Here is an 18318-nt window from a genome sequence, read left to right on the forward strand (position 1 = left end):
AGGCAAAGTCCTTGGATACCGAGCTTATCACGAGTGGTCAGTCGCGCCTATCAACATCTGCTCGCACACCATGTGATGGTGACGACCGATCCACTTGAGCTATCGCCTGACGGAAGGCCCTCGAGAGCCTCTCCAGAGATTAGCAGCACGTCCGGCGCCACAGGTGGTGCGATCTGCCGTCCAGATAGTCGACCCCCACCTGGGGCTCCCCCGTATATAACCAGACGCACCTGCGCGCCGCGGGTGTTGGACTACCTGAAGGGACCCGCGCAGAGCTCCAATGGCGTCGTCGAGGCTGCTCGTGGTCGTGGTCGTGCTGGCCGCCATTGGCGCGACCACCTGCTATCCGCAGAGTCGGAAGATACACTTGCCAAGGTACGGACATTAGCTCTATATCGGTAGATCTCTTCCTTACCACTGAGCTCTGTCTGCTACCGTTTATTGTGGTGGCAAAATGGAATCCATATCGGAATGGTATCGCAAGGTACAGACAGTATTATCGAGCTCTGGTATCTGCACAGTGGGAAGATGTACAGGGTAATTATAATTAAAGCTTCCAAATAATTGCAAAAGAGCACAGGTTGTTCCAGCTTTCAAGAAGGGTCGTCGAGCAGATGCGCAGAACTACAGGCCTATATCTCTGACATCGATCTGTTGTAGAATATTAGAACATGTATTTTGCGCTCGTATTATGTCATTTCTGGAGACCCAAAATCTACTCTGTAGGAATCAACATGGATTCCGGAAACAGCGATCGTGTGAAACCCAGCTCGGTTTATTTGTTCATGAGACCCAGAGAGCCGACCAGAGTGGCCGAGCGGTTCTAGGCGCTGCAGTCTGGAACCGCGTGACCGCTACGGTCGCAGGTTCGAATCCTGTCTCGGGCATGGATGTGTGTGATGTCCTTATCTTAGTTAGGCTTCAGTAGTTCTAAGTTCCAGGGGACTGATGACCACAGAAGTTAAGTCCCATAGTGCTCAGAGCCATTTGAACCATTTTGAGACCCAGAGATACAGCCTCTGAGGTAGATGCCATTTTCCTTGAGTTCCGGAAGGCGTTCGATGCAGTTCCGTACTGTCGCCTGATAAACAAAGTAAGAGACTATGGAATATCAGACCAGCTGTGTGGCTGGATTGAAGAGTTTTTAAAGAACAGAACACAGTATGTTGTCGTTCGACCTATACTTGAGTATTGTTCATCAGTGTGGGATGTGTACCAGACTGGGTTGACAGAGGAGACAAAGAAGATCCAAAGAAGAGCGGCGCGTTTCGTCACAGGGTTATTTGGTAAGCGTGAAAGCGTTACGGATATGTTTAACAAACTCAAGTGACAGACTCTGCAAGAGAGGCGTTCTGCATCGCCGTGTAGCTTGCTGTCCATGTTTCGAGAGGATGCGTTTCTGGATGAGGTATCGAATATATTGCTTCCCCCTACTTATACCTCCCGAGGAGATCACGAATGTAGAATTAGAGAGATTCGAGCGCGCACGGAGACTTTCCAGCAGTCATTCTTCCCGCGAACCATGCGCGAATAGAACAGGAAAGGGAGGTAATGACAGTGGCACGTAAAGTGCCCTCCGCCACACACCGTTGGGTGGCATGCGGAGTATAAGTGTAGATGTAGAAAATTAAATGACGTCAACTTTCAACGGAATATTGTCGGAGAAGGGGTAAAACATATGGAAAGAGAAAAATAAATACGAGTAGTTAAAAAATGTAGCAACGGTAAGCATAATAATATAATAGTGGTCGACTACAAATGACAAACGTATCATACAACAACGCCCAAGGTGTATGTTTGACATCAAACAAACTGAACTACTCATTGTGCATGGGTGTACAGGTGTGGTACTGTTAGTTACGTAAGCTCATCAACCACGGCAAGATCATATCACAACGGATGGGAAAAAGCGGTTTTTAATTGTCGTGAGGCGAAAAACCGCATAAAAAGCATCAATCAAAATTAAATCGGATTATTAATTTCGGTGGGATTCGCGCTAAATACGTTCACTATGCTGTCCACACTTTTCTGCAACAAGTTGAAATAGAGAAACAGCATGTTTCATAACTGGTCAAAGTGTTTCCAGGGTCACGTTGAGAGTGTGTTGCGCACTGCGTGATTTCAATGCAGCTAAGTTAGCAATTGGAATGCTGAACGCAACATCTTCCATACAGCCCCACAGCCAGAAGTTGGGTCGGGTTGATTTGGGCGGGAGGAGACCAAACTGCGAGGTCATCGTCTCATCAGATTAGGTAGGGATGGGGAAGGACGTCGGCTGTGTCCTTTCAAAGGAACCATCCCGGCACTTGCCTGGAGCGACTGGGGCAAGCAGGCGGTTGTGGCCGAGCGGTTCTAGGCGCTTCGGTCCGGAACCGCGCTGCTGCAGGTTCGAATCCTGCCTCGGGCATGGATGTGTGTGATGTCCTTAGGTTAGTTAGGTTTAAATAGTTCTAAGTTCTAGGGGACTGATGATCATAAATTATTAATACTGTTAACATAATACGAGGGTTGTCCAGAAAGTACGAGAGTGAGTCAAATGAAAACCTTAAATATTTTTTTAAATATTATTTATTGTGCAGAAGTGGTACAAAGCTGTATCATTTTTTAATATACTTTCCCCCATGCTCAATGCAAGTCCTCCAGCGCTTACAAAGTGCATAAATTCCCGCAGAAATAAATTCTTTTGGTAGTCTGCGCAACCACTCATGCACCGCGTGGCGTACCTCTTCATCAGAACGGAACGTCTTTTCTCCCATTGCGCCTTTGAGTGGTCCAAACATATGGAAATCACTTGGGGCAAGGTCTGGGTTGCTCGCTCTCTTCGGTTCCGGTTGGTGGAGGTGAACCCAGGTTTCGTCCCCAGTAACGATTCTTGCAAGGAGGCCATCACGTTATCGTTCAAAGTGCCGAAGAAGTTCTTCACAAGCATCAACACGTCGTTCTCTCATTTCAGGAGTCAGCTGCCGTGGCACCCATCTTGCAGATACTTTGTGAAATTGGTGCACATCATGTACAATGTAGTGTGCTGACCCGTGAATAATCTGTAAACATGCCGCAATGTCATTCAGTGTCGCTGGGTGGTTTACCTTCACTATGGCTTCAACTGCTGCAATGTTCTGTGGAGTCACAACTCGTTGTGCCTGACCTGGACGAGGAGCATCTTCCACTGAAGTCACACCATTTGTGAACTTCCTACTCCATTCGTAGAGTTGCTGCTGTGACAAACATGCATCACCCTACTGAACCTTCATTCGTCGATGAATTTCAATAGGTTTCACGCCTTCACTACGCAATAACAGAACGCTGTTCTTCCCTGGTGCAAGTCGCAAGTGGGGCGGCCATCTTTATACTGACACTGCGATGGTATGTGTGCATCTGCACTATGCTACAGGCCATTTTGCACGATGTTTGTCACACGATTACCAACTTACAGGATAACGGCGCGAAATTTCGATTTGTTATTAGAAATGTAAGGTTTTCATTTGAGTCACCCTTGTGAGATCCGACCGGTCGCGAAATGGACACCACTGGTGAAATCCGGTAAAGATTGGCACAGATGTGTTGGGCAGTGTCTCTAGCATGCCAGGCTATCGTGTCGCGTCGCTGATTTCAGTTTTGAGTGAACAGTCAGCACGTAAAGATGTACAGGGAATAGCATCTCCCGCCAAGTATGAAGGCCTGTTTATAGATTTCGCCTGTGTCATGCAGCCCACATAACACAACTCTCGAGCAGTTCCTTCTTTAAGCCAATTCTCGGCCGCACACTGCAGGGGCAATGAAGACGCTCCTGCAGCGTTTCCGATGAGAAGTGTTTGACCACCCACAGTACAGTCCGTAATTGGTTCCCCCTGAGTCTCGTCTCTGCTCACAAGAACCACTCGCTGTGAAGACAAAATTTGTCCACAGACAACGAGCTGCAGACCACTGCAGATAACTGGCCGAAAGCACAGGCGGCTCCTTTCTATGACGAGGATATTGGAAAGTTGATACAACACTACGACAACACTCTAAGTTGAAGCGGCGAATATTTAGAGGAGTAGGTACAAGGTGTACCTAACTGCTGCAAATGAAACGTTTCTCGTTTTCACTGTGGTTTACATGTCGCGACCGATTGGAACTTACTTTCTCGACAACCCTCGTCTTATCGTATACAGTAAACTAGAGATATGCAGCCACAGTTTGAGAAAGGGTAAAAATAAGTTTGCTATATGATAAGGGAAGAGGAGGGGATTAATTTTACGGTGCTATTTTGGTGACCGTGTTAGAAAATTGATGCGCTAAACTTCGAAGTTCTCGTTTTTTTTAATACATTCTGTACAGTCGAAGGTCCTACTTCTTTCTCCAACCTCAGACACGCTAATACACACCTCGTTGTTCCTTGAACCCACTGTAAACTGCACATTATCGGAAGACGGTTAGCTCCTCTGCGTATGGGAATATCCAGGCCAGTGGCCTTTTCAGATACCGTTGTTCGTTTGCATTATTCCGGCTGCGTACTACGGCAGAGACGAAAATGTTAAACATGTCGTACTGGCCTTTCATACTTTCTACATCCACACCTACATGCATACTCCGCAAGCCACGTACGGTGCATGGCGGAGGGTACCCGGTACCAAAACTAGACATTTCCTTTCCTATTACACACTGAGTTAGAGCGACAGAAAAACGACCTTCTATATGCCTCTGTATGACCCCTAATTACTCATTTGTTATCTTCGTAGTCCCCACGCGAAATGTACGTAGCCGGCAGTAGAATCGCACTGTAGTCAGCTTCAAATGCCGGTTCTCTAAATTTTCTCTGCATTGTTCTTCGAAATCAATTGTCTTCTTCAGTCCTAGGATTCCCACACGAGCGCCAGAAGCATATCCATGATACTTGCATGCTGATCGAACCTACCGGTAACAAATCTAGCAGCTCGCGGCTGAACTGCTTCGATGTCTTCCTTCAATCCGACCTGGTGCCGATCCCAAATACTCGAGCAGGGAACAAATATAATCTTACTTGTTTAAAAATGGTAGTTTTCAAACAATGATCGAACGGTTATTGCTGAACAGTATTATGATGAATGACTCAGATTTTTAAAAGGTTTTGACGAGATACGCCGTGTGCAGTGCTTTCCGGTTAAAACTACCAACCACCCAGAATTTTATCTGTGAAGGCGAATAGCTTCCGATTCTAATTGAAGAAAAGTGTGATCGTAATTTGAATGGCGATTAACATTCTATGTGTTGTTAGCTGCCCGAACATTATCTTTGATTCAGAGATGTTGTTGTTGTTGTGGTCTTCAGTCCTGAGACTGGTTTGATGCAGCTCTCCATGCTACTCTATTCTGTGCAAGCTTCTTCATCTCCCAGTACCTACTGCAGTCTACATCCTTCTGAATCTGCTTAGTGCATTCATCTCTTGGTCTCCCTCTACGATTTTTGCCCTCCACGCTGCCCTCCAATACTAAATTTGTGATCCCTTGATGCCTCAGAACGTGTCCTATCAACCGATCCCTTCTTCTAGTCAAGTTTTACCACAAACTGCTCTTCTCCCCTATCCTATTCAATACTTCCTCATTAGTTATCTGATCTACCCATCTAATCTTCGGCATTCTTCCGTAGCACCACATTTCTAAAGCTTCTATTCTCTTCATGTCCAAACTGTTTATCGTCCATGTTTCACTTCCATACATGGCTACACTCCATACTAATACTTTCAGAAACGACTTCCTGACACTTCAATCTATACTCGATGTCAACAAATTTCTCTTCTTCAGAAACGCTTTCCTTGCCATTGCGAGTCTACATTTTATATCCTGTCTACTTCGACCATAATCAGTTATTTTGCTCCCCAAATAGCAAAACTCCTTTAGTACTTCAAGTGTCTCATTTCCTAATCTAATTCCCTCAGCATCACACGACTTAATTTGACTACATTCCATTATCCTCGTTTTGCTTTTGTTGATGTTCATCTTATATCCTCCCTTCAAGGCACTGTCCATTCCGTTCAACTGCTCCTCCAAGTCCTTTTCTGTCTCTGACAGAAATACAATGTCATCGGCCAACGTTAAAGTTTTTATTTCTTCTCCATGAATTTTAATACCTATTCCGAATTTTGCTTTTGTTTCCTTTACTGCTTGCTCAATATACAGATTGAATAACATCGGGGAGAGGCTACAACCCTGTCTCACTCCTTTCCCAACCACTGCTTCCCTTTCATGCCCCTCGACTCTTATAACTGCCATCTGGTTTCTGTACAAATTGTAAATAGCCTTTCGCTCCCTGTATTTTACCCCTGCCACCTTCAGAATTTGAAAGAGAGTATTCCAGTTAACGTTGTCAAAAGCTTTCTCTAAGTCTACAAATGCTAGAAACGTAGGTTTGCCTTTTCTTAATCTTTCTTCTAAGATAAGTCGTAAGGTTAGTACTGCCTCACGTGTTCCAACATTTCTACGGAATCCAAACTGATCTTCCCCGAGGTCCGCTTCTACCAGTTTTTCCATTCGTCTGTAAAGAATTCGTGTTAGTATTTTGCAGCCGTGACTTATTAAACTGATAGTTCGGTAATTTTCACATCTGTCAACACCTGCTTTCTTTGGGATTGGAATTATTATATTCTTCTTGAAGTCTGAGGGTATTTCGCCTGGCTCATACATTTTGATCACCACATGGTAGAGTTTTGTTAGGACTGGCTCTCCCAAGGCCATCAGTAGTTCTAATGGAATGTTGTCTACTCCTGGGGCCTTGTTTCGACTCAGGTCCTTCAGTGCTCTGTCAAACTCTTCACGCAGTATTGTATCTCCCATTTCATCTTCATCTACATTCTCTTCCTTTTCTATAACATTGCCTTGTATAGTCCCTCTAAATACTCCTTCCACCTTTCTGCTTTCCCTTCTTTGCTTAGAACTGGGTTTCCGTCTGAGCTATTAATATTCAAACCAGTGGTTCTCTTTTCTCCAAAGGATTCAGAGATATCACAGCGTAATCAGCTGATTTGCCAAAATAGTAATAATATTAATATTTCACTAAAAGAATAGTAAACACTTTAGTTTATACAGGGTGTATCAAAATGAATCATCCGATTTGGCACGCCTATATTTCTGAAAATAATAGACATATAAAATGAATATTGTTTTTGGAGAACTGGAAACTCAAAAAGCTTTTTTTCATACCTTTTCATAGGTGTTCAATATGCCCTCCTTGAGATGCTCGGCATATGTCAAAGCGGTACTCATATTGTTCCCACACGGCATCGGACATGTCATGAATTACAGCTTCCACAGCTGCTGTTATGCGATGTCTCAGTTCATTCATTGTCTTTGGTAATGGAGTCATATGAACAGAGACTCTTATAAACCCCCACAAGAAATAATGACATACAATCAGGTCCAGTGACCTTGGGGGACAGTAACGTAAGGCTGAATCATTTGGTCCAGTGCGACCGATCTATCGTTCAGTAATCCTTTGATTTAAAAATTTCCGCACTTCCAGATGCCAGTGTGGCGCTGTCCCACCCTGTTGGTAAGTGAAGTAGTTCGAATCAGTCTCCAACTGTCGGACAAGAACGTTCTCAAGCATATCGAGATATGTGCTCCCTGTGGCAGTGTCCTCAGCAAAGAAAAATGGACCGTACACCTTTTACCGTGAAACTGCACAAAACACATTAAATTTAGGAGAGTCCCACTCATGTTATATAACTTCATGTGGTTGTTCCGTTCCCCATATCTTCACATTATGACTGTTCACCTTTCCATTTTAATAGAATGTTGCCTCGGCACTAAACACTAAGCGTGGAGAAAAACGGATATCCTCCATCTTGCCGAGAACGATATTAGAGAACTTCGCACGTTGTTGTTTGTCACCTTCACGACGAGCTTGCAGCAGCTGAATTTGGTACGGTTTCACGTGTAAACGTCGACGCAGCACACGACAGACGAATATCGGGGGCATGCTAAGCTGTCGAGCTGCACGGCGAACGGATTTCTGCGGACTCCTTGTGAAACTATGGCGGATGCTTTCGGCGTCTGTGTCAGACACTCGGGGACGGCCAGGCGATTTGCCGTTACTCAACCAACCTGTTTCTCGGAATTGTTCTTGCCATTCTAACGCTCTGTGCTGTAGGAGAATCGCCAAACCACACCTAGTACGAAAGTCACGCCGAACAGCTGTTACTGAGCGGCACTGCACAAAAAGTAGAAACAAAACGCTTTCTCTTGTCCCGACACCATTTTACTAGAACTGAAGTGGGCCCTACCTACCCGGAACCGTGAAAAACTCGAGAGTCTGCGTTTTCCAACAGTACATCGTTTACGCACATATCTCAAATAACACAATACTTACGATTTGTTTAAAAATAAGACGATTATTTTTGATACGTACTGAATTTTAAGATTTCTTTTGCATCTGACTACAATACCTAAACGATGTTGTTTCACCTGTTTCTCATTTAAACCTTTACCACATTGCAACAAATATTTTGATATTAAAATCGTATTGGCGATAAGCACTATATCTTTTTCCCCTGTACAAAAATTGAGCACGGTACACTGGGACTGTTTTACTTATTTTCTGTTTTATTTACCAGCATTAGTACACTGGCTGCCGAAGTGTTGACTGACAGAAATATCTGAAAATAGCATTGATTCTTTAGCATTTTGAACCTACGCCTCCTACTAATAAGCAAATAATATATAAAACTAAATTTGGAAATATTTCGTTATGTTTCTGACACTGGCAAGCGCAAAAAAGGTTACTTCTTTCCTTTGCGTGCGTTGTATTGTATCATGCGTTAGTGACTCCCACTATCACTTTACCCAATACTTTCGAAATTATACTCAAACAGCCATTTCAACGTCTGTGACTCTAAGCACGCTCTTCCTACTCTACTGCGTATTAACACAAGGGTCCAGAATATTATACGACACCGTGCTCGAAATGCTGTCTCAAAACAATCTTACATAGATCCTTAAAACTTACATAATAGAAATTATTTGACTTCTTAAGCTAGTTATGATAATAACCGTTTGTTGTTGTTGCGGCCAGCATGCCATTGACGTCAGAGAATGTCTATAGTTCACGCACTAGTTAGTAAAAGAATATGGTGTTGCTACATCAGTCCCAGCCAGACTCATATAGACTATGTGATCAAAAGTATCTGGACACGTGGCTGAAAATGACTTTCAAGCTCGTGGCGCCCTCCATCGGTAATGCTGGAATTCAGTATGGTGTTGGTCCACCCTTAGCCCTTATGATAGCTTCCACTCTCGCAGGCATACGTTCAGCCAGGTGCTGGAAGGTTTCTTGGGGAATGGCAGCCCTTACACGGAGTGCTGCGTTGAGGAGAGGTATCGATGTCAATAGGTGAGGCCTGGCACTAAGTCGGCGTATCAAAGCATCCCACAGGTGTTCTATAGGATTCAGGTCAGGACTCTGTGCAGGCCAGTCCATTACAGACGTATGACGCAAGTGACACCCGATCACCTGACCACGTTCGAAGTCCGTGAATACCGCGGAGCGCACCATTCTGCTCTCTCACGATGTGTAATGACTACTGAGGTCGCTGATTTGCAGTACCAGCAGCAGGTGGCAGCACAATGCACCTAATGTGAAAAACTTATGTTTTTGGTGGGAGTCTCCGGACACTTTTGATCGCACAGTGTATACCTGAGTTGTAAAATCCGTCCCCGAAATAGCAGACACTTAATCAGTTATTATTTGATGTGTGCTCAAATGATCTTACTCAGTTCTGTGTAAGACTTCATTGCCGTTGTGCTTTGCAGGATGAAAAGGACGCAAGCGAACATCAACGACTACTTCGACGAGATCACCCCCCAGATCAAGAACTTCTTCATCACGGCGGGACTCGACCCTCTGCAGTTGCCAGACCTCGTCCAGAACTTCAGCGTGGTGAGTCGTCATTGTGAGATGGTAGCCCCAGCATTATGAGAAGTACACAGCAGGAGTCTATGTTTGGCCGCTTGTAGCTGAATCTGTTGTGTATACCAGGCATCTGAGACAAGACCTCGGCAGCTGTAGCTACATCTGGTCTTAGGACTCTGAGGTTGTGTGCTTGTAGTTACATCTAATTGTGTACCAAGACTCCGAGATTGGGCATCAGTAGCTACATCTACGACTGCACCAGGACTGTGGCCTTACATTTCGTAGCTAGATCTGTATGTATATCAGGCCTCTGGACTGGAGCCGGCCGAAGTGGCAGTGCGGTTAAAGGCACTGCAGTCTGGAACAGCAAGACCGCTACGGTCGCAGGTTCGAACCCTGCCTCGGGCATGGATGTTTGTGATGTCCTTAGGTTAGTTAGGTTTAACTAGTTCTAAGTTCTAGGGGACTAATGACCTCAGCAGTTGAGTCCCATAGTGCTCAGAGCCATTTTGTACCTCTGTACTGGGCATCTGTAGCTAGTTTTGATTTATTTATTTTTATTTGCACGTCAAAGTTCGGTAGGACCAAATCGAGGAGCAAATCTCCAGATTCATGGAACGTGTCAGTGCACGAAATTACAACATAAAAGTAATAACAGATAAAAATAAAATGTTTACAAACCCAAAAGAAAGTCAAGCCATAAGTTTAAGTAAAAGCAATCAACAATATAACGTGGGAATCAGCTTAATTCTCAAGGAACTCCTCAACAGAATGGAAGGAGTGACCCATGAGGAAACCTTTCAGTTTCGATTTGAAAGCACGTTGATTACTGGAAACATTTTTAAGTTGTTGTGGCAGCTTTTTGAAAATGGATGCAGCACCATACTGCACACTTTTCTGCACAAGATTTCAGGAGGTGCGATCCAAATGCAGGTTGGATTTGTGCCTAGTATTAACTGAGTGAAAGGTGCTACTTCTTAGGAATAATCTGATACTGTTAGCAAGAAACGACAATAAAGAATACATATACACTCCTGGAAATGGAAAAAAGAACACATTGACACCGGTGTGTCAGACCCACCATACTTGCTGCGGACACTGCGAGAGGGCTGTACAAGCAATGATCACACGCACGGCACAGCGGACACACCAGGAACCGCGGTGTTGGCCGTCGAATGGCGCTAGCTGCGCAGCATTTGTGCACCGCCGCCGTCAGTGTCAGCCAGTTTGCCGTGGCATACGGAGCTCCATCGCAGTCTTTAACACTGGTAGCATGCCGCGACAGCGTGGACGTGAACCGTATGTGCAGTTGACGGACTTTGAGCGAGGGCGTATAGTGGGCATGCGGGAGGCCGGGTGGACGTACCGCCGAATTGCTCAACACGTGGGGCGTGAGGTCTCCACAGTACATCGATGTTGTCGTCAGTGGTCGGCGGAAGGTGCACGTGCCCGTCGACCTGGGACCGGACCGCAGCGACGCACGGATGCACGCCAAGACCGTAGGATCCTACGCAGTGCCGTAGGGGACCGCACCGCCACTTCCCAGCAAATTAGGGACACTGTTGCTCCTGGGGTATCGGCGAGGACAATTCGCAACCGTCTCCATGAAGCTGGGCTACGGTCCCGCACACCGTTAGGCCCTCTTCCGCTCACGCCCCAACATCGTGCAGCCCGCCTCCAGTGGTGTCGCGACAGGCGTGAATGGAGGGACGAATGGAGACGTGTCGTCTTCAGCGATGAGAGTCGCTTCTGCCTTGGTGCCAATGATGGTCGTATGCGTGTTTGGCGCCATGCAGGTGAGCGTCACAATCAGGACTGCATACGACCGAGGCACACAGGGCCAACACCCGGCATCATGGTGTGGGGAGCGATCTCCTACACTGGCCGTACACCACTGGTGATCGTCGAGGGGACACTGAATAGTGCACGGTACATCCAAACCGTCATCGAACCCATCGTTCTACCATTCCTAGACCGGAAGGGAACTTGCTGTTCCAACAGGACAATGCACGTCCGCATGTATCCCGTGCCACCCAACGTGCTCTAGAAGGTGTAAGTCAACTACCCTGGCCAGCAAGATCTCCGGATCTGTTCCCCCATTGAGCATGTTTGGGACTGGATGAAGCGTCGTCTCACGCGGTCTGCACGTCCAGCACGAACGCTGGTCCAACTGAGGCGCCAGGTGGAAATGGCATGGCAAGCCGTTCCACAGGACTACATCCAGCAACTCTACGATCGTCTCCATGGGAGAATAGCAGCCTGCATTGCTGCGAAAGGTGGATATACACTGTACTAGTGCCGACATTGTGCATGCTCTGTTGCCTGTGTCTATATGCCTGTGGTTCTGTCAGTGTGATCATGTGATGTATCTGACCCCAGGAATGTGTCAATAAAGTTTCCCCTTCCTGGGACAATGAATTCACGGTGTTCTTATTTCAATTTCCAGGAGTGTATATTGAGAGACTAATGTCAAAATAGACAGACTAGTGAACAAGGGTCGATAAGTGGTTCGCGAACCTACACCCTGTATTCCCTGAGAGTAAAATATCCTTTTGGATCGGAATGAGTTACCCCAAAATATAATACTATACGACTTAAGCGAATGAAAATAAGTAGACTAATTTTCGTGTAGAACGATCATTTACTTCAGATATCACTCTAATAGTAAAAATGGCAGCATTAAGTCTTTGAACAAGATCCCGAATGTGGGCTTTCCACAGCAGTTTACTATCTATCTGAACACCTAGAAATTTTAACCGTTCAGTTTCACTAATCATATGCCTAGTCTGTGAAATTAAAACATCGGGATTTGTTGAATGGTGTGTTAGAAGTTGTAAAAACTTTGTCTTACTGTGATTTAGCGTTAGCTTATTTTCTACAAGCCATGAACTTATGTCATGAACTGCTCTGTTTGAAACAGAGCCAACGTTGCACACAACATTCTTTATTACCAAGCTAGTGTCATCAGAGAACAGAAATATTTTAGAGTTACCTGTAACACTACAGGGCATATCACTTATATAGGTAAGGAACAGGAGTGGCCCCAACACTGATCCTTGGGGCATCCCACATTTGCCTGCACCCCACTCATATCCCACATCACAGCCATTCTCAATACTGTCAATAATGACCTTTTGTGTCTCTTCATAAAGTAAGAGGTGAACCAATTGTGAGCTACTCAGCATATTCTGTAATTGTTCTACTTCTGGATCAATATTTTGTGATCAACACAATCAAACGCCTTACTTAAACCAAAAAATATGCCGAGCGGTCTGAACCTCTTGTTTAACACATCCAGTACCTTACAGAGAAAAGAGAATGTAGCTTTGTCAGTTGTTAAACGATTTCTAAAGCCCAACTGTACATTTCATGGCAAATTATGTGATATAAAATAATAAATTATCCTTACACACACAGCCTTTTCAATAACTATAGCAAATACTGATGGTATAGAAATAGGTCTAAAATTATCTACATTATCCCTTTCTCCCTTTTTGAAAAGCGGCTTTACTACCGAGTACTTTAATCGTTGAGGAAACTGACCATTTCTAAAGGAAAACTTACAAATATGATTAAGTACAGAGCTAACATGTGCAGTACAGTACTTTCATATTCTGCTAGGCAGTCCATCATATCCATGAGGGTCCTTAGTCTTCAGTGATTTAATTACTAAGTCGTTCTCACCTCTTGTCTGTATCACAGATGAGTGTATCAGACAACAGTCTCGGAAAGGCATTTGCCAAGAGAATTGTATGATTTTTATTTGACTCACCATCAATGCTAAGAAAGTTATTGTTAAATGTTGTACATATATCTGATTTATCAGTAACAGAAACATTTTTACTACGAACTGACTACTTCTATACTAGTGTTCTGAGACTAGGCATTAGTAGCTATATCTAAATATGTACCAGATGTTTGTAGCTGTGTCTGTATCTTTATATGGACTCTGAGACAAGAAGCTTGTAGCTAAATTTAAATATATCTCAGCGCACCCAGACTTGACGTTTGTAGCTACGCCTACATCAATACCTAGGGTCTGAGATTGGACATTGGTAGCTGCAACTATTTGCCCATATCTATATACTAGAGATCCATAACTCATCTACATCAATACCAAGGCTCTGGACTGGGCGTTTGTAATTGGATGTACACCTATACAAGGCCTATATATTAACGAACACCAGGTTTCTAAGATTAGGCTTTCCCAACAGCCACGAATAATGAAGTTCCAGAAATCACATACACCTAGTTTCATTTCATTGCTCCACTTTGTATCTCCAACCATTCCACAGTGGGGGGAATGGGTGCATGGCTTCTCAAAGTGGGAGTTGGTCTTAATGAGCTGAAGGTACAATCTGTCATCTCATTCAAATAGCTGGTGGTAACTATTTGTAGCTACACAAAGCGAAACAGTCACATAGCCTCAGCTGTACCTAAAGCATATTACAGACTTCGACTCATTACATGGAAGCAGGGAACTATAGTTTGTTTGTAAATAAATAACCGGCTTGGAATACTCTTCAAGTGTATGGGTGAATATTATGATATGACTTAACATAATTAAAAGTTACTGTATTGTTGGCCTAATAGTAATTAGAAGATTTCTAGGATATTAATTTTAATAGTATTTGTGAAGATAATTTCCAATAGAGTAGGACGGATGTTACATTAGAAGACGTCCTGGCAGGCTGCTGAATGCACCTGATCCAAGTATGTAACATATTTGTCCTTTGATTTTAAGCCCTTAAAAAACTTATGTAGGTTGGTTATAGTCCTAGTATTAGATTGACGTTCTGCACTTTTTATTTTTTTGGAGTCGGTAACTGTTGGCCACGCTTAACATCATTAGTATCTTGTGAAACAATTTTTTTATGAGGTTGTTGATGTTGTTGTTGTTGTTTTTGTTGTTTTCGCTGTTGTGCTCTTTAGTCCGAAGACAGATTTGATGCAGCTCTCCATGTTACTCTATGCTCTGCGAGTCTCTTTATCTCCGTCTAACTACTACATCCTTCTGAATCTGCTTACTGTATTCGTCTCTTTCTCTCCCTTAATTATTTTACCCCCCATCCCCAGTGCCCCACTCCCGCGCCCCACATAAAATCCTCCGGTACTAAATTGGTGATCCCTCGATGTCTCAGAATGTATCCTACCAACTGATCCCTTGTTTTAGACAATTCGTGCGACACGTTTCTTGACTCGTCAATTCTCTTCAGTACCTCCTCATCAGTTACTTGATCTACCCATCTAATCTTCATCATTCTTCTGTAGGACTATATTACAAGAGCTTCAGTTCTCTTCTTGTCTAAACTGTTTATCGACCACGTTTGGCTTCCATACAGGGCTGCACTCCACTCGATTACCTTCAGAAAAGACTTCCTTACACTTAAGTCTGTATTCAATCTTAACAAATTCTTCTTCATCAGAAACACTTTTCTTGACATTGTCAACCTATATTTTAGATACTCTCTACTTTGAAGCGGCATCCTCAAGATATTCTGAATCTAATATTACGTGCATTTCTTAAATATGCTTCTGCTCTGGGAATACTGTTTCTTTTAATTATGTTTCCCCAAATCATTATCATGTAACTCATTAGAAAATGGAAGTATGCGAATTAACCTAGTTTCTTCAATTTTAAACAATCTACAGTGACGATCATGTGAACTGCAAACACAACTCAACTAAGCCGCTTCATTAATTCTAATGTGCGTTTTCTCCAAATATAGCTGTCATCTCTCGATAGGCGAAATAGTTAAACAAAATCCATCTCTTGTACTTCGTTATTGAGTTGACTGTTTTGTATGTCCTTGACTTCTGTCTGAAATGTGTGTATTGGGACTTATAAAGGATTAACGATAATCCATTTACCTTGAATCGTGCGTCAATTTTCAAGAATCCCATTTGGTCCATTTCTGTAAGCTGCTTTTTATTGGTACACTAGTATCATCTACAATATTAACAAATTTTGCAAATCCTCACATTGTATGCACAAAATCACACTATAAAAAAAATGATACGCTGTGGTATACCAGTGGTGCTTTGATTGGGAGTGGCTATTGTTCTTTGATCGACCCGTGTATCTGATGCTCTCTACTTTCTGTAATGCAGATAAGATAAAACGGCATTAACCTTGCAAAGTCCTTCGACTGATACATTATTAGTGGTTATCAAGTTGAGAGCCAGATGATTAACAGGCTCCGCCCCGTTAATCATATTTTCGTCTAACAGTTTCCCTTGTGGCCCAAACAAATACGATTATGGTGGGTATCACAGGACAAAGTGCTACACTAAAACTCTGGGAGATGTGGACTGAAAAAGTGTTGTACGTCAGATTTCGCTGTTTTGAGTTCATTCTTCGTATCGCAGTTCAATATCGCTAATCGGTTTAAACCACGGAGAGTCGACTGGGGAAACACAGTTCGTTCTGGCGTACAAGTTAGCACATTAATAGAAATGGTAATTAATGTATTTGTTTGGATTAACTGCCACAAAAGTCTGTCCTTGAAATAATTTGGTCGTGGTCGTAAGCTACGTCGTAAGTGTTCAAACTCATATAAATGTTCAAGCTCATCAGCCACGTCAAAATCAAAGGATATCAGACGAAGAATATCCTGTTTTCCAGAAGTGCTTGTCCTGCGAGTTTCGCAGGAAAGTTACTATGAAGTCTGAAAGATACGAGACGAGGTATTGGCGGAAGTAAAGCTGTGAGGAGTGGTCGTGAATCGTGCTTGGGTAGCTCAGTTTTTAGAGCACTTGGCTGCGAAAGCAAAAAGGTCGCGAGTTCGAGTCTCGGTCCAGCACACAGTTTTAATCTGCCATGAAGTTTCATTGGTAACTTGCTTCAAATGCTCAGAAACGAAAAATTCTGTACTTCGCAGAACGAAAATGTTTTAGTATGCTGTGACGACAATATCAACGAGAAAATATTGGAATCGTTCAACTCTCAGGTATGGAATGGAAGAGTCACATGGGTCAAGTCGTTCGCAAAGCGGGTGGAAAATTTCAGTTTATTGCTAGAATACAAGGAAAACCCAATCAGTCTTCAAAGGAATCTGCTTACAGAGCACTCTTGTGAACCTTCCTAGAATACTGGTCAAGTTTGTGGCACTCTTACCAATCAGGACTAAAGGAGATGCAGTTATCATATGGTATTATTGTCCAGGATACCCGTCTGGGGTAGTTGGCCATGTAGAGGTCTGTTTAATAGAACTTCGACGACTTGTGAATCGATGATGACTAAATGATAATCAGGACAACAGAACACCCACTTCTTGGAGACGAAATTGGACAAACGGCTCTGCAGTCTAGAAGCCACAATGCTCACAACCAGAATATGAGCTGCAGGCACCAAAAGAGATATTGCACGTGTATGTTACGGAAAAAGCCCGAAATTGGCCAAAGCGGGAACTGGCCGGCAAAGTCACGAAGTGGCCAATGTCGCTTCAAATTGTTGAATCGGCCGGCCAGTTCGCCAAGTGTCTGGGACCCCCAAACTCCGAAGAAAGAAGCAAAGCAGATTTGATCGAGCAATTTCAAATTCTGTATCTTTTCTTCAGTTCGGGATCTCGCCGGCTAGTGGCGTAGACAGATCGGCCAGAATTAGAAGATAAATAAAGAGTGGACGAAAATGTATAATTTCAAGCTGCGTGCAGTCTATTTACTTTATGAATCTCACTTATAAAAAATTTAAACTTTTCACTTTCACTTTATAAATATTCCTTTGGCAGAACAGGTATTTACTTATTACAAGTAAAGCTTTTATGACATTTTCAGTTCCGCAGTATTTTCTTATTTCTGCATTTGCAGCGATTTAGGAGAGCAGCTGGGCATCGACTGCATAATAGGCCACTGGTCAGTGACTGTGAAGACGAAATGGTTCGTGGTGACTATTCTTCTTCGCTCACGGATTCGAGCGCGGGCAGTTTCTCGTGCAGAATAGACAACTCGTTTCTGGAATACAGTTGCTGCTTGAGAACACCATGTTCTCTTTCCAGCCTGTAGAAAGCGCCAACGACTTCCATAACGACTGCAAGAACGTTTCTGGGATCTCCGCACCCTGCGTCAATGTCTGATGTACGAATGCGGACATAGTCTCCAACTTTTTGCAAATCTACATCTACATCCATAATCCGCAAGCCACCTGACGGTGTGTGGCGGAGGCTACCTTGAGTACCTCTATCGGTTCTCCGTTCTATTCCAGTCCCGTATTGTTCATGGAAAGAAGGATTGTCGGTATGCTTCTGTGTGGGCTCTAATCTCTCTGATTTTATCCTCATGGTCTCTTCGCGAGATATACGTAGGAGGGAGCAATACACTGCTTGACTCTTCGGTGAAGGTAAGTTCTCGAAACTTCAACAAAAGCCCGTACCGAGCTACTGACCGTCTCTCCTGCAGAGTCTTCCACTGGAGATTATCTATCATCTCCGTAACGCTTTCGCGATTACTAAATGA

General features: G+C 43.8%; 1 protein-coding gene across 1 annotated transcript in view; it reads left to right on the forward strand.

The window, feature by feature from the left end:
* The first annotated feature begins 260 nt into the window (after positions 1-260).
* Positions 261-18318, forward strand: part of LOC126427976 (uncharacterized) — a 36531-nt gene continuing 18473 nt past the window's right edge. The window contains exons 1-2 of the mRNA XM_050089862.1: positions 261-375; positions 9765-9891. Of these exons, the coding sequence (XP_049945819.1) occupies positions 281-375; positions 9765-9891 (222 nt within the window). The 5' untranslated portion in view covers positions 261-280. The remainder of the gene's footprint in view (positions 376-9764; positions 9892-18318) is intronic.

The sequence above is a fragment of the Schistocerca serialis genome, chromosome 12 (assembly GCF_023864345.2).
Source record: "Schistocerca serialis cubense isolate TAMUIC-IGC-003099 chromosome 12, iqSchSeri2.2, whole genome shotgun sequence".
Taxonomy (NCBI): domain Eukaryota; kingdom Metazoa; phylum Arthropoda; class Insecta; order Orthoptera; family Acrididae; genus Schistocerca; species Schistocerca serialis.